At 37.5% G+C, this 25,760-nt stretch overlaps 1 protein-coding gene across 1 annotated transcript in view; it reads left to right on the forward strand.

Annotated features, from left to right (window-relative positions):
• The window catches only part of Bruce (BIR repeat containing ubiquitin-conjugating enzyme), a 1,406,664-nt gene that overhangs the window by 584,455 nt on the left and 796,449 nt on the right, over positions 1-25,760 (forward strand). The window contains exon 32 of the mRNA XM_068225988.1: positions 155-576. Within this exon, the coding sequence (XP_068082089.1) occupies positions 155-576 (422 nt within the window). The remainder of the gene's footprint in view (positions 1-154; positions 577-25,760) is intronic.

A 25,760-nucleotide genomic window follows, 5' to 3' on the forward strand; every position in this document is an offset into this window, starting at 1 on the left:
CACACCATACATTTTAGGATACGTCATGAATTTTATATACAAAGTTGCCTATTTTCCGATAACAGCTGAAGATGATGCAAATATGCGTTGAAACTAGTCCTGTAAAATTTAATATGTTGTAATTATATAACAGCATTAAAATTGTATTGAATAGGTGGATATATGAAGGTTATTTATTGTAATTCTCTTTTTGAATCAGATGACAGTGATGGTGATGGTGAAGACTCAGATGAAGCCCTAGATGTTAAAAAAGCTGAATCAAAGCAAGATCCTACATGCCAGCCGTCCGTCAGTACGACATCGGTTATTTCAACTGCGCTTGATTACAGACTTGAATGTGGTGTAGAAGTTGGAGTAAATGTTGCCCTTCGAAATATTCTTACTAGAGGAGCATGCCGCTTGTCTGTGAGTCTAAATTCTCCAATTCTGCCTCCTCCAGATGATGTAAAGCAAGTGTCTTCACCTTCACAAGAATTTGAAACATGTCGTCATCACACTTCAGAAAATGCATTATCAGAGACAGTACAAATGCTTACCAAAGTGTTTGAAACACTGTTTGTTGAATTGTATATACCTGTAAGTATATAGTTATGTAATTAATTTAATTACACTTTTAGAAAATATTAACTAGAAATGAAATAGCTCTTGAAGTTAAGATATGAATATTATGTGTGTGGAATTTAATGAATAGAACACTTGACTGTTTTAGTGAACTACTTAAATCGAGGATGACCCAATTAGTACTCACACACAATTCTCTGACCCCGGTGAATAAGCTGATAAGTCACATTAGCAAAAATGAGATATATATATATATACACCAATTTATTCTCCTATACATCCTCCACATTCGTGCATAAACCGATACACAGTGATCTTTCTCCTTGTCGCATACAGGGAATGTGTATAAGAACTTATCTGCATTTTGAGATATCTGATTTTGTGTTTAACCAACACCTCCTAGATAATAAGGCCTCACAGCTCTTCCGGATGTCTACCGTGACGTCAGCACCGGGAGGCAAGCTTGAACCTTCTCAGTGTTAAGAAAGCAATGAGTGTGGCCATGTGTCGGCGCAATTATGTAGAAGTGTTTTAATTATTTTAATTGTACCAGTTGCGAATCGTTGTGTACAATGGTGCTAAAGTGTTGTGTGCCCAACTGCAAGGGAAATTACGATAATGATAACAAAGTGCATGTGTTTAAGTTCCCGAAGGCTGAGGTTATGCAGCAGAGATGGTTACGTGCAATTCCAAGACAAGATTACCGAGTTACTAATTACACAGTGGTGAGTAACTGTTACTTTTACATTCTAACATAATCATAATGCACATAGGCCTATTAGGTATTAAACTACACGCAGCAACTGGTGATGTGTAGGTATGTTTACTATCGTAAGATATGAGGTTATGTTAGCTTACAATCAAAGGATACATTATTATTATTACTCGAATTAGATTTATTATACACATTAAACTACATGCCTACATATGTAGGCCTATTCACTCTGTAAATGCATGAAGTTGGCTCACAGTGGTATCTTATTTTATAGGTATGCCACAGACATTTCAAATCTAGTGATGTTTTGTGGGAAGTAGTGATGGGCGCGAATGACTCCTAGAATTGCGAGAATCGGTTCCTACGACTCCGCGATCGCGCTCAATGTCGCATGCGAGGAATCGGTTCCCGATGACGTCACCAGGGTGTGCTGGGCGCACTCACTAGAATGAGTCTTCCGTATATAAGTGGGGCAAATTTGAACGTGCAATATTTACTGTTTATTTTGTATACAGGGAAATGTCTTATTGGTTGTCACGATTGAATTATGCCACATAATAATGAAATAACCCTTTATCCTGATAGCCTGGAAATCACATTACACATTTCGACACTGGGTGTAGCAAACGAAATTATTTATGCTTATACTGCATTTTTCTAATGTGGTTTTCAAACATTGCTGGTATAAACGTATAAAGTCTGTGGAATTAAGTCACATTTTAATAAGTACACAACATGTTTCGTAGCATACCTGTCTTCCGTTACATTTAACTTGCAATAAACATTTCGTGTTACTGTCCGACTCATTGGTTGGATGGTCAGCGCTGAGGTCTTCGGTTCAGAGGGTACCGAGTTCGATTCCCGGCAGGGTGGGGATTTTAATCGCCTCTAATTAGTTATTTTGGCCTGAGGACTGGGTGTTTGTGTTTGTCCCAACATTTTCCTCTTCATATTCAGACAACATTCTATACTACCAAACAACCAACCACCACAGAAACACGCAACAGTGATTACATCCCTCCGTACAGGGTTGGCGTCAGGAAGGGCATCCGGTTGTAAAACCGGGCCAAATCAACATGTGCTATTCAGTTCGCACCCACGACCCCACAGATGTGGGAAAACTGGTAGAAAACGAAGGAGGAGAAGAAGAAATTTCATCCTACTGCTAAATATTATTATGAGAAACTGTCATAATTACTATTTTTGTTTTGCTTGCTTGTCATTTTAAGGGGCCTAACATCGAAGGTCATCAGCCCAATATTTTTTAATTTTTTTCATCACAGCTTAACATTGGTTAAAGTTGTCTCTTTAGTACAATTGTATTTTTTGAAATAGTTGTGTTATTATGTCATAATCCCCATACAAGTATTGATTTGTTTACAATCCATGCAATTTTATTAGTTTCAAACAGAGAATCATATGTTCTGATCAAATTACACTCGCATTAGAGTATATAACTCCAGGATGCTACAATGAGAGCAGGCATGGTTTGTAAAGTGACCTGGTTATACCAAAATGAACTCAGTTTTTACAGAAAACATTCGTGCTGCACGTGTTTACGCATCTGCATCATAGATGGTGCTACTAGTTCCTCGGAATCGATTCCCTAGGCATATGGAATCGACTCTTCGCGATTTCAGTCGCAACTCATCACTAGTGGGAAGTAACTGCTACTGATTCAAAGACAGGAAAAACTTTAACTGCTCCTCTTCCAAGACCACCACTGTCAGAGAATCCAGTCCCCTGTATCTTTCCCAACTGTCCATCATATTTATCTTCACATTCTGCCAGTTCAAGAGAAGAACCAGACAAAAAGAGAATTAGAATAGAGAGGGAATCAATAAACAGAGCAATTGAAGATAGTATCAAAAGTCATGTCTCATACACAGACAGAATTTCAGTCCACAATCTAACAGAACTGAAAAGTAAAACAAACATGTTGATGTTACCTGATGGTTGGTGTACTGTGGTGAAGGAAATGCAAGTAATTTTTCTGTACATGGATACATTAAAGCAACCACATTGCATAGCATATATAATAATTGAAGAGGACATGACCTCAAAAGTGTGTTCTAAAGGGGTTTTATTACAGTGTAAATTTTCTACATACATACATTATCATTATAGACTGTTATGCCTTTCAGCGTTCAGTCTGCAAGCCTCTGTGAATTTACTAAACGTCGCCACAATCCTCGATTTGCAACTAGTGTTGTGGCCTCATTTAGTTCTATACCTCTTATCTTTAAATCGTTAGAAACCGAGTCTAACCATCGTCGTCTAGGTCTCCCTCTACTTCTCTTACCCTCCATAGCAGAGTCCATTATTCTCCTAGGTAACCTATCCTCCTCCAATCGCCTCACATGACCCCACCACCGAAGCCGGTTAATGCGTACAGCTTCATCCATCGAGTTCATTCCTAAATTAGCCTTTATTTCCTCATTCCGAGTACCCTCCTGCCATTGTTCCCACCTGTTTGTACCAGCAATCATTCTCGCTACTTTCATGTCTGTTACTTCTAACTGATGAATAAGATATCCTGAGTCCACCCAGCTGTCGCTCCCGTAAAGCAAAGTTGGTCTGAAAACAGACCGATGTAAAGATAGTTTCGTCTGGGAGCTGACTTCCTTCTTACAGAATACAGTCGATCGCAGCTGCGAGCTCACTGCATTAGCTTTACGGCACCTTGATTCAATCTCACTTACTATATTACCATCCTGGGAGAACACACAACCTAAATACTTGAAATTATCAACCTGTTCTAGCTTAGTATCACCAATCTGACATTCAATTCTGTTGAATTTCTTACCTACTGACATCAATTTAGTCTTCGAGAGGCTAATTTTCATACCATACTCATTGCACCTATTTTCAAGTTCCACGATATTAGACTGTAGGCTTTTGGCACAATCTGCCATTAAGACCAAGTCGTCAGCATAGGCCAGACTGCTTACTACATTTCCACCTAATTGAATCCCTCCCTGCCATTTTATACCTTTCAGTAGATGATCCATGTAAACTACAAACAGCAAAGGTGAAAGATTACAGCCTTGTCTAACCCCTGTAAGTACCCTGAACCAAGAACTCATTCTACCATCAATTCTCACTGAAGCCCAATTGTCAACATAAATGCCTTTGATTGCTTTTAATAATCTGCCTTTAATTCCATAGTCTCCCAGTATGGCGAACATCTTTTCCCTCGGTACCCTGTCATATGCTTTCTCTAGATCTACGAAACATAAACACAAATGCCAATTCCTCTCGTAGCATTTTTCAATTACCTGGCGCATACTGAAAATCTGATCCTGACAGCCTCTCTGTGGTCTGAAACCACACTGGTTTTCATCCAACTTCCTTTCAACGACTGATCGCACCCTCCCTTCCAAGATGCCAGTGAATACTTTGCCTGGTATACTCATCAGTGAGATACCTCGATAGTTGTTGCAATCCTTCCTGTTCCCTTGCTTATAGATAGGGGCAATTACTGCTTTTGCCCAATCTGAAGGTACCTTACCAACACTCCACGCTAATTTTACTACTCTATGAAGCCATTTCATCCCTGCCTTCCCACTATACTTCACCATTTCAGGTCTAATTTCATCTATTCCTGCTACCGTATGACAATGGAGTTTATTTACTATCCTTTCCACTTCCTCAAGCATAATTTCACCAACATAATTTTCCTCCTCCCCTTGGGCTTCGCTGTTCACAACACCACCAGGATGATTTCCTTTTACAGTGAGAAGATGTTCAAAATATTCCCTCCACCTCTCCAGTGATTCCCTGGGATCTATTATGAGTTCACCTGTATTACTCAAAACACTGTTCATTTCCTTTTTCCCTCCCTTCCTAAGATTCTTTATTACTGTCCAGAAAGGTTTCCCTGCTGCTTGACTAGCCTTTCCAGGTTGTTACCAAAATCTTCCCATGACTTCTTTTTGGATTCAACAATTATTTGTTTCGCTCTGTTTCTTTCATCTACATACAACTCCCTATCTGCCTCGGCCCTTGTTTGGAGCCATTTCTTATAAGCCTTCTTTTTGCGTTTACAAGCTGCTCTCACTTCATCATTCCACCAAGATGTTCGCCTTTTCCCATCTTTACACACAGTTGTTCCAAGGCATTCCCTGGCTGTTTCTACTACAGCATCCCTGTATGCCGCCCATTCACTTCCTATATCCTGAACCTGCTTAATGTCTACTGTTCGAAACTTCTCACTAATCATATCCATGTACTTCCGTCTAATTTCCTCGTTCTGGAGATTTTCTACCCTTATTTGTTTGCAGACAGATTTCACTTTCTCTACCTTAGGCCTAGAGATACTTAGTTCACTACAGATCAGATAGTGGTCTGTATCATCGAAAAATCCCCGGAAAACTTGTACATTCCTAACAGATTTCCTGAATTCGAAGTCTGTTAAGATATAGTCTATTATGGATCTGGTACCCCTAGCCTCCCATGTGTAGCGGTGAATAGCCTTATGCTTGAAGAATGTATTCGTAACAGCTAAACCCATACTAGCACAGAAGTCCAGCAAACGCTTCCCATTCCCATTAGCTTCCATATCTTCCCCACATTTACCAGTCACCCTTTCGTATCCTTCAGTTCTATTCCCAACTCTCGCATTGAAATCGCCCATTAGCACTATTGTATCCTTGCTGTTTACCCTGACTACGATGTCACTCAATGCTTCATAAAACTTGTCAACTTCATCCTCATCTGCACCCTCACGTGGTGAATACACGTACACAATTCTAGTGCTAATTCCTCCAACTGACAAATCTACCCACATCATTCGCTCATTTACGTGTGTAACAGAAACTATGTTCCGTGCAATGGTATTCCTGATAAAGAGCCCTACCCTTTCTAACAACCGTCAAGTACACTTTATAATCTCCTATCTCTTCCTCGTTATCTCCCCTTACCCGAATATCACTTACTCCTAGCACATCCAGATGCATCCTCCTTGCTGACTCAGCCAGTTCTACTTTCTTTCTTCCATAAGCCCCATTAATATTGATAGCTCCCCATCGAATTCCATTTCGTTCGCCAAGTTGTTTCCAAGGAGTCCCTCGCCTGTCAAATGGGGGTGGGACTCCGTTACTCCCATAGGTCCGAGGCTTGCTTAAAATGTTCTGAGGTCGGTCGATTCATGAAGCAGGATGCTGCCCTACTTGCACATAGTCCAAGTGAGGATCTCTCCTCTAACGGGTTATGGACCACCGGTGGATTGTATAGTCCTAGCCGCCTGAGCACAAGGAGGGTCATGACCCAGAATATGTCCGAGATGCCCACTCCCATTCCATAGCAACTGGTATCTAATTTTCTAATGTAGACAAAATTACCAACACAAATGAAGTACATTCTTTAGTTACAAAATTCCATAGCTACATTACAGGGAATTTGTGTAACAGTGTGCAGAAAGATACAACAAATAAGTTAATTCTAGGCCTAGTGGGTGAATTGATCACTGAGGAAGATGACCCCACGTTTAATTTAATAAAATCACAGTTAAAACTTTCCTTAGTTCCTAAACACAAAAGGGAGTATGATAATGATTTTCTTGTTATTTATTCAATCTTCCAACTGATTTCTCCTCATGCTTACAAATTTATGAGACATAAAAGTAATTGAATTTTGCCACATGTTAATACTTTGAAAAGAGTATGTTCCGGTCTGAATGGTAGCCCAATATTAGAACAGATTCCTACATATTTTCTGGAATACATAAAACAGAAAGTTCAAGGTTTTCAACAGAATGACAAATTTGTAACATCGATGGTAGATGAAATTCACATTAAACCATACATGGGCTTCAAGGGAGGGAACATTGTAGGCTCATGTCCTAACACTACCAATGTTGCTACATCGGCACATGTATTTGTGATCCAGATCATTTTATCATCAACGAAAGAAGTAGTTCATATTCTCCCTGTGTCCAACTTAACAGGTGATGATTTACACAGTATCATGTCAAAGGTTATTGTTGGTTTGGAATCTATGGGATTTAATGTTCTGGCTGTTGTGACCGATAATAATGCTCTCAACACCAAAGCAATATCAAAATTTTCAAATCCACCTCAACTTAAAACTAAGTATTGTAATCCTGGAAATCCTAACAAGTCTCTTTTTTATCTCATTGACACTGTGCATTTATTTAAATGCATCAGAAATAATTGGCTCAACCAAAAACTAATGGTTTGGAATTTGTGTATCCTGACTTTGATGATTTTTTTAAAGTTAAAGTTGCATCTTTCAAAGCTATAAGGGACTTATTTGAGGCTGAAGGGAATGACCTTGTAAAGCATGGGTATGGTTTGACTGTCAAAGCTCTATGGCCTTCAAGTTTTGAAAGACAAAATGTGAAATATGTGTGTCAGTTGTTTAATGACCATTTAGTAAATGCTTTACTAGTTGTAGGAGAAAAGCACATGAGGGCACAGCTGAATTTTTAAAAGTAATGACTACCTGGTGGCATATTGTTAATGTAAAGACCCCTTTCAAAGGTGTAAGACTTAATGATAAATTTCAACAGCCTCTCACCAACAAACCTGGTGATGAACGGAAGGGTTTTTTAATGAAGTTTGTACAGTGGTTAGATCACTGAGATAATCTAGGTCTGAAATGTGGCAAATTGTCTAGTCAAACGCATAGGGCTCTTACTCAAACAACTCGCTGCCTTATACAGCTAACAGAGTTTTGTTCTGAAGTACTGAAATGGTCATAATTTCTTCCTGGAAAGTTTCAGACAGATGCATTGGAGGCACGATTTGGTGAATACAGGCAACTTGCAGGTGGCCAATACGATGTTTCCGTTAGACAGGTGTTTGAAATTGAGAAAAAAATTAGGATCATGAATTCAATTGAACTGCCCATTTCTAACAGTAGGAAAATTGTTGTAAACGATATTGTTGATGAAGATATACCGTTAGATCATGATTATTGTGCAGTTTCCTCATTTCAAACATTTACATTCGAGCTCATTGTAACAGACTCAGATCTTGACAGCACACCTGGTGTTGCAAGTGTTTTAATATACATAGCAGGTCATTGTTGTCCTTTTCTTCTCAAGAAATTAAATTGTAATTACTGTGCAGATTTCTTAGTTTTGAAAGGTGTTACTGTTAGAAATAGTCATCATAATGTTATTGACAGCCTCAATATGGGCAATTTGAAATATCCTTCAGAAACAGCTGTACACTTAGTGACATACAAATATGTCATCATAAAAAAGATGTTGAGACCGGAAAGTGAGAGAAAATTTCTTAGCTTACATAACCATAAGAAGTATGTAAGTGCGTTGACCCTGCAAATTGTTCTCTCAGCTGATCAATATATAGACCACAGGAATGAATGTAGGGAGCACACTTCAGAATATTTGTATTATAACATTATTTGGAATAACAAATAACTACTGCAGGAACAAAACTAATGAATCCATAAAACATTGTACAAATTCAAGAAAGTCTGTAATTTTCTCAAAATAGGTATGTACAGTACTCATGTAATAGGCAAAAGTATTGAAGTCTTTTTGCATTACTAGCATGCTTGATATATGATGATGTATATCTTATTAACTTCAATGCCATTGTGTTATAATTTGGACCTAGGCCTACCTTCAGACCAGGTAAATGTTATGCTCCTCTTAATATTATTAACTCAGTGTCTATCTAAATTTACTACTATTATAAACTTACTTCAATCAAAATTAAAATAGTCATTGCATGCACAAAAAACGATACAAGTTAAGAAAATTTGTTATTTTCGCAAAATGGAAGTCTGTAAATAAATGTTAAGTTAGTGTATCATATTTTTGTAGTACAGTATACATGTTAGGCCTAAACTAATTTTATGCATTCTCTTTTTGTTTTAAAATCATTTACTGTCTATTCAGTGCCTATTTAAATTGAAATATGTTTGTGAATTTCAGTTCTGTGTGTTAGCAAGTCAGCCTAGAGTAAGTTAACATTGTAAATTGCTGCCATGATTTAAAACAGTGTGTAGTTTATCTTTAATGACAGTCTCTCTAAGATAGGGTAATAACGGCAATATAATTCATGTCCTTTAAAATTTAAACTTTATTTGTTGGTAAATAAGTTATTCCACAAGCTAAAAGTATTAAAATCACGTTTGTGTGCGATTGTACTTGACAAAATGAGATTTTAATTCTATGTTTGTACTATCCAAAATTTTTAAGTGTCACATTGTCATACGCATTGTTTTGAATTTTAGTGGGGGCCCCCGTATTTTAGTCAGGTCTTATTGTATACTGAATTTTAATCCACTAGCTGAGGAAGAGAATGCATAATATTCTCGAAACATGTACTAGATGTTAAGGTGAGAGGTAAATAAATGAATTGTATTGACTAGGCGGACTATCTTCCAACATATTTACCTTTTCTTTGGATTGCGATCGCCTCCTTAGTGTGACTTCACAGCGCTGTTGTGAGGCATTATTATCTAGGAGGTGTTGGTTTAACTAAATAAGTTAATTTTATGACTTATGAGATTATTCACTGGGGGCAGAGAATTATATTTGACAATGAGTAATAACACTTCGTAGATCGGTAGCTCCCCAGTTGGACACGTCCCTTCTGGTAAATACTGGAGTAGTCTTTACAAGGGGCTGTTAGTTGCATGACCACATAACATTGCCGCAGCCGCTCCCATCTCCCCGGAAAGCTGACCATCCTGATCAGTTATTTTCTTCAGTTGGTGATTGGTAAGCTGCCAATCAGTCCAGATGCGCCACCTTCATCTTAGGCTCTGCTGTATGCAGTAGATGATGTCATTTATACTCTTCAGAACAAGGTAGGGGCCTTCCCACACCTTTTGGAGCTTGAGAGAAAACATCTCTTCCTTATAGAATTAAACAGCCACTCTACATCGTTCCCATTATACCAGGTAGCGTTTGCTCATTTGTCATATCATACTTTTTTTTTTTTTTTTTTTTGCTAGGGGCTTTACGTCGCACCGACACAGATAGGTCTTATGGCGACGATGGGATAGGAAAGGCCTAGGAGTTGGAAGGAAGCGGCCGTGGCCTTAATTAAGGTACAGCCCCAGCATTTGCCTGGTGTGAAAATGGGAAACCATGGAAAACCATCTTCAGGGCTGCCGATAGTGGGATTCGAACCTACTATCTCCCGGATGCAAGCGCCTCTACGCACACGGCCAACTCGCCCGGTATCATACTTTTATTCAGTCACTTTCTATCCTCAGTGGTCTTCCAGACAGTGGCATGTATAGTCTCCAGTTTCCCTGCCAGATCCAGGCAGTACTGGTCATTCGGGGCAGGTAGGTCCTGTTGTACTTCACAACCCATGTGTATCATTGCTTATCATGCAGAAGTCTTCCATATCCGCTCGGCATCCCACCCAGTAGAACCTCTATTGAACTTTCTCCAAGGTTTTCTTCACCCCAGGTGTCATCCTGAACCTTCGCTATGAACTTCCTTCAAGATTTTCACCACCATACCTTGCGTGACAACCATTCAAAACATCTTCCCGCCACTGCTTTCCCAGACACGCTTCATCGATCCATCCCTGGTCTCCAACGAATCCCATTGTGAGCAGTATCACTTATGGCTGAGGTTACTGCTGAGGTCCATCCAAGCCTCAAAATAAGGGCACCCTTCCACTTGACCAGCTGTCTGGTGGCCTTGTCATCCCTAAGCGCTTCCATCCATGCATCACTTCCCCAGTTTCCCTCGAACTCCACAGTGGTCCTTTTGCAGGGAAATTGTTGTTCTCCCTCTTCCTTGGAGCAGAGCATCGACCTGCAGAATATGCTTTGTTGATCTTTGTCTGTCCATCTTCAACCTCCTTCTGATCTTCCATCATCATCTCTGTTGTCTTCTGGCCTTCTTCCATCATCTTATTCTTCATATTCTGGCTTGCATCCTTCTTCTGGCTTTCTTCTATCGCCTTCATTGTCATCTCCTGGTCTTCTGTTCATCATGTCCATCTCCAAAAACACATCTAACTGACCTTCCATTTTTATGTGACTTGTGGTCTCAGGAAACCCCAAGATTTATGTGTCTACTAGCTGATGAACCTGTGCTTCGCTACAGAATTCTAAATTTTATACAGAATTCTAGGTTAGGTAGTGTAAACGTTGTGAGCAAGATTGTATTAAGTTGCATAGCTCTTAAAGTTGCCCTAGAAGCACGACGGGAAAGTCACCAACGTCTTTTCTCATTTGAAGACTGGGTTAGAACATTTTCATAGTAATGGTAGGCCAGCTTGCCTACAGTCAGTCACAATCAGTTTGGGGAGTTTTCATTATAATGGCAGACACTCACTCTCCGCCTGCTTTTATAGATTCTCAGAAAGACTCTCTTAGTGGTTTTCCCAACTGAAATGAACATGGGTCATTACAATGACGTCAGTAGGAATGGCGCGATTAAAAGCAATGTCTTCATATGAAATATTCGATCAAATGGAAAACCACACATTTTCTCACTTTTAACGAACAGTACTATTCTGCCGAACTAACAGTCCAAAGCTACAGAGCTGGAATGACCAAAACGCAGACATCCGTGAACAATCTTCGTCCTTTTTTTTTCGGCGGTGGGGGGTGGGGGGTGAGGAGGGGATAGTGGATAGTCCCAGGGCAAAAACTATGCCCGTTTACTTATCTGTTTCCTGGGAGTACCCGATGAGTCGGAAAATCTCAATTCACTACACTGGCGAGGGAAAGAACTATCTGCCATGGAGGTAATTTTTCCTCCAAGCCAGAGAAGAAACCACATCCTCGCTGCTAATTTGGAATAAAATTTATGTAGATTTAATGAATGTGAAGAGGAAGAAGCTTTTCCTAAAAAACCGGCTCTTTTCAGGGTTGAATTTTGAGTTATTTAGTGAATTGTGGTACCATAATTTGGAATAGGGCTAAATTGTAATTACAGACCAGTTCATACTACTACTACTACTACTACTACTACTACTACTACTACTACTACTACTAACTGAGCCTCTGACTTAAGTGCGCACACTGCTCATTCAAAACAGCGCGTCAGAGTAGGTATCGAATAGCTGGCATACTATGATGAACCGGTGTGTTACGTACCAGCAGTATCAGAAAATGTATGAACCAGAGGATTGGCATGCTAAAGAAGAAAGTTATCTAACTCCTCAGCTATTTCCCGCCAATATTCAGTTAGGCTGGTATACTCGGTACGCAGCACTAATCCCATCTATTGGAGTTGAATGTCAGCATAAGAGACAAAGAACATTACAACAAACAACGGTCAGTGTAATGTTATTGTTGATCTATGTTACGCGCTTTCGATATTGTAGGCCTTCACATTATTCGGGTTCTGAAATACCACTCTTATCATAGTCGGTACGGTAAAACTGAATAAAACATAAATGATCCAAAATTATATTCTTTATAACTTTTGTTATGTAGTACTTTTCCACAGGACCAAGAATGTAGGTATTTAAAAATTAAATTTTAGGTGCCTTCCCCTAAGCTACCATTTCACTCAGGATGAATAACATTGTTTATAGCTTAAACTGTATTTTCTTATTCCCCGACTCTATATACCGATTTTCATTAAATTCTGTTTACCCATTTTGTCGGGGCTTGGCGTTGATATGGACTTAGCAACAAAAATCCAAATTCATGAATATCTGTGTTATCATAGCCGGTACGGTAAAAATGCATAAGATGTAAATGATCAGAAATGTAATTCTATATAACTTTAGTTATGTAGTATTTATCGATATGGCCACTAATAATATAAATATTTGAGAATTGAATTTTAGGCCTTCTCCTAAAGTACCATTTCACTCAGTGTGAATAAAATAATTTATAGCCTAGATTGTAGCGGCTCACCCCCCGACTCTACATACCGATTTTTATTAAATTTTCTTCAGCCGTTTTCTCGTGATGCGTGTACATACATACAGACAGACAGACAGACAGACAGACAGACAGACAGACAGAAATTACGGAAAAGTAAAAACTGCATTTTCTTGTTACTGTGGACATGATCGATACAGAAATACCATTCTTTTCAAATTCTGAGCAATGTACAGACAAAACTCTTATTTTATATATATAGATAGATGTACTTGCTAAACACAAATATTCTGGAATGCTCCCAATGGTGGTCACAACCAGCAGCATCAGGTCTGCTGAGTCATGTAGATTACAATAATGTGTTACCCATGGAGTCTGATCCATGTTGTAACACTACTTTTATTATGAATAAAACACTGATGGTTTTATTCAAATAATTTAGTCAAGGATGAACCAATTTGTACGTGCACATACTCACACACACATGTGCGCACACAATTGTACTTTATTATGAATGACAACCGTTCACCAATTAGTGGCTGTTCTGGTCAGTATGTAGAGAATGCTGTTTATTGATGAATCATATTTTCAGAACTATGTCGGTGCGAATGGCTCTAGTGAGGTTAATGGGAACTTTTATAATATGTAATCAAATCAGTCACTACCGATCTGCATTTAGGGCAGTCGCCTAGGTAGCAGATTCTCTGGCTCTTGTTTTCCTAGCCTTTTCTTAAATTATTGTAAAGAAATTGGAAATTTGTTGAACATCTCCCTTGGTAAGTTATTCCAATCACTAACCCCTTCTTACAAATGAATATTTGCCCCAATTTATCCTCTTGAATTACAACTTTATCCTCATATTGTGATCTTTCCTACTTTTAAAGACACCACTCAAACTTATTCGTCTACTAATGTCATTCCACGCCATCTCTCCCCTGACAGTTCGGAATGTTTGAATTTACAAACTTCATCATATCGGTCCGTATTGATACAGCTTAATTAAGAACTAGTATTGTGCTTAATGGTCCACCCAGTCACTTCAAATGTATTGATTGGGTGGACCATTAAACCTAATACTAGTTCTTAACATACCACTTTCGCCATAAGACCTATCCGTGTCGGTGCGACGTAAAGCCCCTAGGAAAAAAAAAAAAAAACCCATACCACTTAGTCGAGCAGCTCGCCTCCTTTCTCCAAAATCTTCCCAGCCCAAACTTTGGAAAATTTTTGTAACACTACTGTTTTGTCAGAAGTAACCCAGAACAAATCAAGCTTTTTTTCTTCGGATTTTTTCCATTTCTCGAATCAAGTAATCCTGGTAAGGGTCCCATACACTGGAACCATACTATAGTTGGGGTCTTGCCAGAGACTTCTATGCCTTCTCCTTTACATTCTTCCTACAACCCCTAAATACCCCCATAACCATGTGCAGAAATCTGTACCCTTTATTTACAATCCCATTTATGTGATTACCCCAATGAAGATCTTTCCTTATATTAACACCTAGGCACTTACAGTGGTCCTCATAAGGAACTCTTACCCCATCAACACAGTAATTAAAACTGAGTGGACTTTTCTTATTAGTGAAACTCATAACCTGACTTTTAACTCTGTTTATCAACGCACCATTGCCGTCTGTCCATCTCGTAACATTATCAAGGTCATTTTGCAATTGCTCACAATCTTGTAACTTATTTATTACTCTATACAGAATAACATCATCCGCAAGGAACCTTATCTCGGATTCCATATCATTTATGTAACCTCTGCTACCAATTTGAAACCGTTACTTCAGCGGCTACAACAAACACAGTAAAGAGAGGAAAATAAGTGCAGTTACAGGGTACCTAAGACACTACACACACAAGAAAACAGCTGATGAACTACGCGAGACTCCGCTGATAACACTGGTAAATATCAGTAGGGGCAACTTGACGATAAAAACCCAGGAACATGAAAGGAGCTGGGAACCTACCAGGGCATGGAGATGGCTTAGATTGCAGATTCCGGAAAATCAACCCTGATCCTTGATTTTCAAAATATATTATTTACCTAAATATTATTTACAAACTTTACAAACGAATTCCGAACAATTTCAGTCATACCGAACTTGTGAACTACAAATTACACGTTCCTTGAGACACACAAATTGGATGTTCCTTAACAATAGCTTCCTATAAGTTCTAAGAGTCGCGCAAATACCATACATCTAATGACAACCCTAGTCATACAATACAATTTAGAGTGAAGTTAAACATACCTTTCAAAATATCTGAACAACATAATTGAAAAAGGGTAAAATCAGAAATATCTAAACTTGGCGCAGAGGCCAGTTCAACTTGGTCCCACACCCAAAAACACTTCTGATCCGGGGCAGAGGAAAACTAGCATACGTCAAGTGACACGGAACTACTAGAGGCAAAACCCCAAGGTAAATACATAAAACTACAATTTACATGTTTACTGAAACAAGGAAGGGGGAATGCCTCGGAAACAAACAGGCAATCCCGGCTGAAAAACTAAGGCATCCGAAATAATTGAGTGGCGAGTCTGTTTGAGGTTAGAGCAAACTCCTATATGAAAAAGCAAGCGAACGTTATATGAAATTTAAGGTGGAACAGAAATCAAGAGTGCTTACCCTAAAGTGGCCCATCCCGGTAGCGAGACGACAAAATTTCGGACAGTCAAGAGGTAGAAGACGGACATCTAGACAGACCACGAAATGCTGCCTCGCTCTCTTTAAAAAGGAAACCCTGGCCTTGGAGTAGCCAATGAGAACGCAGGAGCCCGCCTATCGCCACCCAGATTCACTAATCACAACTCCTACTTCAGTCGCGAAATTTAAATAATTTTCTCGGATACGCACGATCGCGAATCTTCCATTTCCAGAACAGTCAGAACATACTTTCTAGAATACATAACTAACAAAGGCCAATACACCCTGTTCAAAAATTCGAGTTACAACTTTCTGGATAGTTCCAGTAAATATAGAAATGAAATCTAGTTGTTACAAATACCATATGTTACCAAAATATTTACACTGTACAGGTTAGGTAGTTACATGGAATACAAATAAAATATTTTATCACCACACTTCAGATCATACAGTAAGTACTACTTAACAAGGTTTACAAATAAAATCTTCAATAAATATTTTCCACTTCCAATATATTCTACACCTGTGACAATTTATATATACAGATATATATTAACTTATTTATTACTCTGTACAGAATATAATCATCCGCAAAAGCCTTATCTCTGATTCCAGTTCTTTACTCGTATCATATATATATATATAAGAAACCATAAAGGTCCAATAATACTTCCTTGCCGGGCTGAGTGCTCGGACGGTTGAGGCGCTGGCTTTCTGACCCCAACTCGGCAGGTTCGATCCTGGCTCAGTCTGGTGGTATTTGAAGGTGCTCATATACGTCAACCTTGTGTTGGTAGATTTACTGACACGTAAATGAACTCCTGCGAGACTAAATTCCGGCACCTGTCTACGAAAAGCGTAAAAGTAGTTAGTGTGATATACAGCCAGTAACATTCTTCTTCTTTCTTTCTTTCTTCAATTTTGGCCATCTAAGTACCACGGAAAGTAACCCTGTGCATTCATCTTAATACTTCTTTCTTGACTTCCAATAGTTCTTTATCCTTTCACTTTTCTGTTTCCTCCCCCCTTGTGTCCAGATGTTATTGTTACCTTTCCTCTTTTCCTTCTTCTGGAAACCCTGCAATTTTGTATCAATCTTCTGAAAGTTATTCTGTCTTGTGTTGTGTCGTCTGTTATTCCAATCTCTGTCATATCCTTTTTTACTCCTTGGATCCTCTGGTTGCCATTCTTGCTCTTGTAAACATGTTTAAACACTCGTTTTGTCAATCTACTGTTATCCATCCTCATTATGTGACCAAGAAATGTAATTCTCCTCTTTCTGACTCTAACAGCCTTTAATTTTCTTCATCCTTGTATAGATCTTTATTCCTCCTATGTCTAAACTCTCCTTCCTTTGTTTTCAATGGTCCCCAAATTTTCCTTAATATTTTCCTTTCTTTTTCTCTATCTCTTCTATTTCACCAAGTTTCATAGAGAACATGCATTCTGTGGCGTACTGATTACTGTGTTGTAGTGTTTGATTTTAGTTTTCCTTGAGAGATTCTTCTTATTGTAGGTATCTTTAGTGAGTTGGTATGCTAGTTCCAGTTTTCTTGCTCTTGATCTGTTTGCTTCCTTATCGAGTCCATTAACCTAAATTATTTCATCTAGGTATTTAAATTTATTAACCTTGTTGATTTTCCCGTAATCTCTATTTAGCGCTGTGGGTGAATCCCTAATATTTGACATGAATTTAGACTTCTCAAAAGATATCTGAATTCCAACATTTCCTTTTATTTCTTTTAGAAGGTTGATCTGCTTTACGGCAGTCTCTATACTTTCAGAGAGGATTGCTGTGTCATCAGCAAAAGCCAAACAGTTTACACCATCCCCTTTGTGCTTTGAACTTAATCTTATCTCGTAATGGAGTTCCCTTTCTTTAAGTCTTTCTTCCCATACTCTTATTACCTTTCCAGGACGATATTGAAAAGAATCGGGAAAGCCCACCTCCCTGACAGACGCTGGTTTTAATTTCAGATTCATCTGAGATCTCTCCCATAAATTTCACTCTGAACTTTGTTCCAGGCAGAGTTTGGCTAATTATGTTGGTTGATTTTGAGGCAACTCCAAAATCCTCTAAAATGTTTAGTGGCGAAATTCTGTCTACTGAATCGTACGCTTTTTTGAAGCCCACAAAAACGATGACATAGTTTTTGTTCTTTGTAACCCTGTCTCGTATTATAGTTTTCTGGTTTAGAATCTGTCCTGCACATGATCTGCCTTCTTTATTTTATAACTTGCTTTACGTTGCACAGACACAGATAGGTCTTATTACATGTAACTAATCTCATGATTAGACCCGTATTGAAATTTGCTATAAATGCTTACAATATAGTGATTATTTTAATCCACCTGTTCAATACAAATTGGTTTTGTGTTGCTAGTTCATAATACTAAACACGAATTTACAGGGACATTATTCACTTTATTTACAAGCATCTTCAGCCTACATAATTGTCTCAAGGTATTTGGATTGTTTTTACAAATTTTTTTTGCTTGAGTATAAATCCATGTTTAGTAATAATATGTAAAATACATAGGAAATTATGTACACATTAAAAGTATGACAATATGAATTACAATGTTGAATTGAAGTAACCCTTAATTCTAAAATACATTGACGTCCAAAATATAGCAACTACAATTCAAATATTTTTGGTTAAAATTGTTTTCACAATTACAATGTTGAATTGGAGTAACCCCTAATTCTAAAATACATTGACGTCCAAATCATAGTAACTACAATTTGAAAATTTGGCTAAAATTGTTTTCACAATGCTGTGGTTGATTGAATCAACTGTAATATGGCTTTAAATTTGAGTCATAAATATAAACTGAAGGTTAAAATATAGGAGCCATTTTTTCTAAAATCCATTGATTTCTGGAACACAGTAACTTCCGATATTGAGAATTTGGTTAATAATTGTGTTCTCCAATGCAATTATTTAAAAACAACTATGATTTGACTCCATGTGTAATTTGAGTCAAAATGATATTCTAAAAATTAAAATCTTGGAACCGTTGGAGACCAGCTTCTAGAATTTTCGAGGCTTGCTGCAGTTTGGTGATTTGATCAGTGAAGGTATTAGAATAATTAGTTCTTGTTTATTGCGACTTGAATATCCATTGGTAGCAGATTGTATTAATGTAAATGTAGTTAAAGCGGGGGGGCTTCTATCCAAATCTTGATTAGCTGTTTATGTTTCTTTCGAGGTAATAGAATGAGTGAAGCATCCCTTTGACTGCTGCTACAAAGTCTTGTGGTATTTCTTACGTTACTCACAGTAATCAATGGAATTTAGAAAAAAATGGCTCCTATATTTTAACCTTCAGTTTATATTTATGACTCAAATTTAAAGCCATATTACAGTTGATTCAATCAACCACAGTATTGTGAAAATTATTTTAGCCAAATTTTCAAATTGTAGTTACTATGTTTTGGACGTCAATGTATTTTAGAATTAAGGGTTACTCCAATTCAACATTGTAATTGTGAAAGCAATTTTAACCAAAAATTTTTAAATTGTAGTTGCTATGTTTTGGACGTCAATGTATTTTAGAATTAAGGGTTACTTCAATTCAACATTGTAATTCATATTGTCATACTTTTAATGTGTACATAATTTCCTATGTTTTTTACATAGGATTTACATGGATTTATACTCAAGCAAAAAAATTTGTAAAAACAATCCAAATGTGACAGGTCTTAACCTTGAGACAATTATGTAGGCTGAAGATGCTTGTAAATAAAGCGAAACATGTCCCTGTAAATTTGTGTTGTAGTATTATGAACTAGCAACACAAAACCAATTTGTACTGAATAGGTGGATTAAAATAATCACTATATTGTAAGCATTTACAGATAGGTCTTATGGCGACGATGGGACAGGAAAGGGCTAGGAATAGGAATGAACCGGCCATGGCCTTAATTAAGGTACAGCCCCAGCATTTGCCTTGTGTGGAAATGGGATACCACAGAAAACCATCTTCAGGCCTGCCGACAGTGGGGTTCAAACCCACTACCTCCCGAATGCTGGATACTGGCCGCACTTAAGCGACTGCAGCTATCAAGCTCGGTGATCTGCCTTTTCTGAACCCACCTTGGTATTCTCCAATTTGTCTGTCTATTATTGGTTCAGTTCTATTATGAAGAGCTTTTGACAGTATTTTATATGTAACGCCTACTAGGGAGATTCCTCTGTAATTGTTCACATCTGTTTTGTCACCTTTCTTATATAATGGGTGTATCAGGGTGTTCTTCCAATCATCAGGGATTTTCTCCGTTCGCCAGATTTCTTTTATTATGTTTGTCAATTCCTATCTTGCTTGACTGCCTGCTGCTTTCCACAATTCTGCAACCATCAAATCTTCCCCTGCAGCCTTATTGTTTTTCAGAATTCAGATGATGTCATACATTTCTTTCTCATCTGGTGAGTCCGAGGATTTAGCTTTTGTTTGTGGTTGACTGAATTCTAATCTTTCTTTAGGTTCTTCGCAGTTTAGTAATTTTCCAAAATAACGTGCCAAAATTTCACTATTGTCTTTGTTGTTTAGTCCGATTTTTCCATTTTTGACTTTAAAACCGAGAATGGGTGGTTGATGCTTTGTTGTTTCCTCTTTGAATATTTTGTAAACATTTCTTGTATTATGTTTAGGGAAATCTTCTTCAATTTGCATGAGCCGACTTCTTTCATATTTTCTCTTCACATTTCTTATAGTTTTAGAAGTTTGTTTTTGCGCACTTTCTTGAAAGTGTGAAAATTCCCATCAGTTTTAGAGGAGTGTCACCTTTTCCAAGGTGTCAGTCTCTCATTTATGGCCTCTTCACTTTCTTCATTCCACCATCTATGCTTCTTTTCCCTATTCAGAAGGCATAGTTCCTGTGCAGCTTCAGTTATTTTTGTTCTCAGATCCACCCTGTTCTTTGTACTGTCCTTTTCTAACTTCTCTTTGAATTTTTTTTTACGTACGAGATGTTTTTTTAACGTTTCAACATCAAATTGAGTTCTCTTGTTTGTTCTCTTGTTTTGTCTATTTTGAGGGTGAATCTCATTGTAATTTATGGTTGTAAGGTAATGATCACTCTCAGTGTTGGTTCCTTTTTTTACCTTGACATTTTGGATCTCCTTTTTGTTCTTAGCAGACATAGCTACGGAGTCAGTTTGGAATTCCCTGAGGTGAGGGTTTGGAGACCGCAAGGTTTTTGTTTTCTACTCAGCTTTTTACAGTAGGTAGACATTAGTTTGAGATTAAAACCCTTGCGTAGCTCTGCAAGCCTTATTCCATTTCTATTTGTTCTTTTGTGTGCCGGGAACACTCCTACAGTCTTCTTACAACTTCTTTCTCTCCCATCTTGTGCATTGAAGTCTCCAAGTAACTCTCTGACATGATCTGTAGGAATTTTGTGGGTTTTGTTTTCCAAGAGTTCCCAGTACTCTTCCACTTTGTCAGGATTTTTCCTGTTATCATCATTTATTGGAGCATGAGCATTAATTAATGTATAATTTTTATTTCCTCATCTTATGGTCAAGAGAGACAGCCTTTCAGAGAGTGAATAGAAGTTTTGGACTGATTCCCCTATGCACTTGTGTACTATGAAGGCAGTTCCTAGGTGGGGGCGTTCTTCATTATTATTTTCCCCGGTTTTCATTTGTACATTCTGTAATTTTCCGAGTTTAACATATTACGGTCTGTATATCTGGTTTCCTGAAGAGCAAGTATGAAGATTTTCTGGTCGTCTAGAATTTTGATTAGTTCTTTTAGTTTTCCAACTTTCAGAAGTGTATTAATATTTAGCGTGCCAGAGAAGTATTTTCGTTTTGGTCTCAGTTTGCTGTTAGTTGATGGATCACCAGTAGAAGGCTTGCATGCTGTTCTGGGCTCTCCAGAATCCTTAGGCCCAGTTGCACGCCATACTGCCGTGGTGGATTGACGTTTCCAATTACCACCTGGAGTAGTTATTCCGTAAGTTTGCATCATGCGTAGGTTACTTGACTTTCTTGGAGAACGTTTTGTTGACCGAAGATTAAAACTACGGTTGTGAGCCGTTGAGTTCATTTCTCAGCCTCACCACACATAGTATACAGACACTGACCACAACACTGCTCGATACGAGAACAGACACGTGTGGATTTAAGTTTTAAAGGCAGTTCATTCACCTCCTTTGCCGTTGGAATTTGTGTTTCTCCTTCGCCATTGGAGCTGTTGACTACTTCATTTGATTGATTTTAGTGACATTTCCTTCACTAAGGGCTATCACCCTCCCAAGGGAGCTCATCCGCCCGAAGCCGTTGGCTCCCATAGGGTGTCAGTTTATCAGGTTATTTTCCGCCGCCCAACACTCGGCGTTGAGTTGCTGGCAGTACGGTCTACTTCATTACCGTAGCAGGGTATGCTGGCCAGACAGGACCAATAACATTATTATTACTGCCTTCAGTAATTCCCTTCTTAAAGATTACAGGATAATATAAAGCACCACCTACTCTAAATCTTTCCATTTTCTAGAAATATAGCCACCCTTTCAATAACTTTTTTGTCTAGTCCAGTAGCCCTCATTTCTGCCAGTAGTCTCCCATGATTTACCCTATCAAATGGCTTGGATAGGTCAATCGCGATACCGTCCATTTGACCTCCTGAATCCAAGATATCTGCTATATCTTGCTAGAATCCTACAAGTTGATCATCAGTGGAATAACCTTTTCTTAATCCGAACTACCTTCTATCGAACCAGTTACTAATTTCACAAATATGTCTAATATAATCAGAAAGAATGCTTTCCCAAAGCTTACATGCAATGCATGTCAAACTTACAGGCCTGTAATTTTCAGATTTATGTCTATCACCCTTTCCTTCATACACTGGGGCTATTATAGCAAATCTTCATTCATTAAGTATAGCTCCTTCATACAAACAATAGTCAGATAAATACTTCAGACAAGGTACTATACCTCAACCCATTGTCTTTAGTATATCCCCAGAAATATTATCAGTTCTAGCTGCTTTATTAGTTTTCAATTTTGTATCTTATTGTAAATGTCATTGTTATCATAGGTAAATTTCAATTCTTCATTAATATTAGTTGTGTCCTATATCTGGACATTATCGCTGCAACCAACAGTCTTTACATACTGCTGACTGAATACTTCTGCCATCTTAAGTTCCTTGCATACACATTTCTCTTATTTGTTACTGATTGGAATGTCCTTCTTGAACATGTTTCTGCCTTGATGTATCTAACATACCATTTCATTTTTCACTAAAATTAGTATGACTACCAACTATCCTTGCCATTGTGTTATCCTTAGCTGACTTCTTTGCTAGATTCAATTTCCTACTCAGAAATCTACAATCGACAAACCACAAATGTACAATATATCAGTACTGACAATTTAGATGCACTCCGTTCTGATATACATCTTTACACTTTCATCATAGCTCAAGGTAGTAGTCCTATAGGCACTGCCTGATGTTACTAGACTTCTACTTTATCTAGTAAGGATGCGATGACATTCCTTGGATTTCTGCTTCTTTGCAAAGGTCATCTGTAACCTTAATTACACACTTCTTTTTGAGTGACGCTTTGAGCCCTCCCAGTTTCCAACAACTATTTCCAAAGGTTCGTCGTCTCCTCCTGTTGCTCCAGGATATTAATATACACTAATTGTCTCCTTGGTTCACACATGTATGCATATGGTTTTGGAGGCCAAGCTTCCGAGTAATGATCTTGGATAGATACGATTGTTGTCCCTTTCTTAATCTCCTCACTATATTATGTGAATCTATCCATACAACTTCCCAATGTAAAATAACTACTGTGGAATTGATGTAGGACGAATGCTGTGTTGAATCAATGAAAGAATGACCAAGCAGTTAACACTTGACCTACTATTTCACCCAGCAGTACTTAGTTCTGAGCTAAATAACACATTAGCTCCAGGTTACATATATAAATCACCATGCACTGTATATTCTCCCAGAGAATGAATGAGCAGATGCAAGCAATGTAGCATCTTCCACAGAAAATGAACTTTTAATAACCTTTTAATGCATTGGTAATGAAGTCTTAAAAACCCCATAGTGGTTCGCGACACACATGTACACATATATGTATAGGCTTCCCCATGTGGTTGTAACATCTCCAGAAGTTCACTGGTAGCTCTACATAACACATTTGTGTCTCCCAGTCAACGCAAATTTGTTCAAAACAGGAGCTTTCAGATTGGTTACAGATTGGCCGACATGAAAATGAGGAAACTCTCACGTTTATCCATGTTGATGAATTACCATGTTCAGTCTGTACTTCCAGACTCTACCCCTGGGTTTCCAAGCCGCTTGTTGCAACACTTTCAGTCGACTTCAACTGCCTTTACTGCTATAGTCACTCTTTCCCAGGTTGCAATATCTTGACCAGTCTACACTGCTATATCATATGTACAGATTCTTACCCAAACAAAAATTTATACAAAGTATAATGTATACATATTCAATATTCCCTGACTACAAATTCTTCTTAAGATATTATGTTCTTACATCTTGACTTAACCTAAAATAGGGAGATCTTCAAGTGTACGGATACAACTGTTATTGCAGAGATGTATGAGAGTACTAGGTCAAGAAGTTTGCTGTTAGTGCTAATTACGTTATTGAAGTTTTTATGGCTCATCATGTTCATAGAGTTATTTCACTGAACTGACATCTGGAGACCATTGAGATAATCATAACTAGGAGTGACGCAAGTGTAATAGATTAATATAACTTGGAAACAGTATTCCTTAACCCATGGGAAAATAATGCAAATATTATTATTATTATTATTATTATTATTATTATTATTATTATTATTATTATTATTTATTTATTTATTTATTTATTTATTTATTTTTAGTATCATTATTATTTACATAGTTAAGTACGGACAATCGTGTTATTTGTGAGGTTATGCCATGAAATGTGTTGTATATATATTAATATAAGTTTATTTAATGTTAGAACACATAATTAATAGTATATAATTTATTATTATTATTATTATTATTATTATTATTATTATTATTATTATTATTATTATTATTATTATTATTATTATTATTATTATATTTTATATATGATGTATATAAAAGTAATAATAAATTATATACTTAATCCACTACAATATTGTGCAACACACTGAAATAACCAGAGTAATGTATCTTTGGCACTAGATAGTTGTAGAAAATTCGTTACGTTGTAACTATGCTATTGGGCGCTAGAATTTACGAGAAAATATGTTGTGCCATATCCTTCTAAAAGCCTGGTCAGGGAACACATACAAAGAAGCAGTCTTGTGAGTGAAAGTGGAGTTGTTTTGATGAGACTTGTATGGAAGTCATGTTAGGGAGTGTCTGAAGTATGTGAATTGGTTTTGTTGAGGTGGTAGTTGACATGCAACTGTTGTAGGCTCTTCATATTCTTTCGTAGTAGTGTTTTGTTTTATGATGGCAGCTTATTAGTTTAATGTTTGTGAATTTGTGTATATAACCTGTAAATAAAACAGATTACACAAGTGATAGCTTTTTGTGTCCGTCTTTGTGGGTACATCAGCGGTTATTTCAGCAATATTACTAATAATAATAATAATAATAATAATAATAATAATAATAATAATAATAATTTGTCTGAGCATTTAGCTTTGTTGGTAATCTCTGAGTACAGTAGTTCTTGCAAATTTCATTTCTGTTTGTGCTTAGTAGTGACATACGGTACGGGTATTGTAATTAGGATACGTCTGAAAGTAGTTTAATAATTACTGTAGTGTACTGTGCAGTAGTATACGAGTAGACTAATATCCTATCAGAATTTAGTGTGCTTATTTTATTATTGTAAAATATTTGTGTAGTACTGGTGTAGTAGAGGTATCCGTAGAAACTCTTACTAAAATTCTGTTGTTGTAATTAGGATAGGCTTAATTGCAGTTTGGAATTGTGTAGTTCTTGTGTATTCCTTTTGATATTCAGTAATAAACAGCAGTTTTTATCCTGTTAGGGG

This window comes from Anabrus simplex, chromosome 2 (assembly GCF_040414725.1).
Source record: "Anabrus simplex isolate iqAnaSimp1 chromosome 2, ASM4041472v1, whole genome shotgun sequence".
Lineage (NCBI taxonomy): Eukaryota > Metazoa > Arthropoda > Insecta > Orthoptera > Tettigoniidae > Anabrus > Anabrus simplex.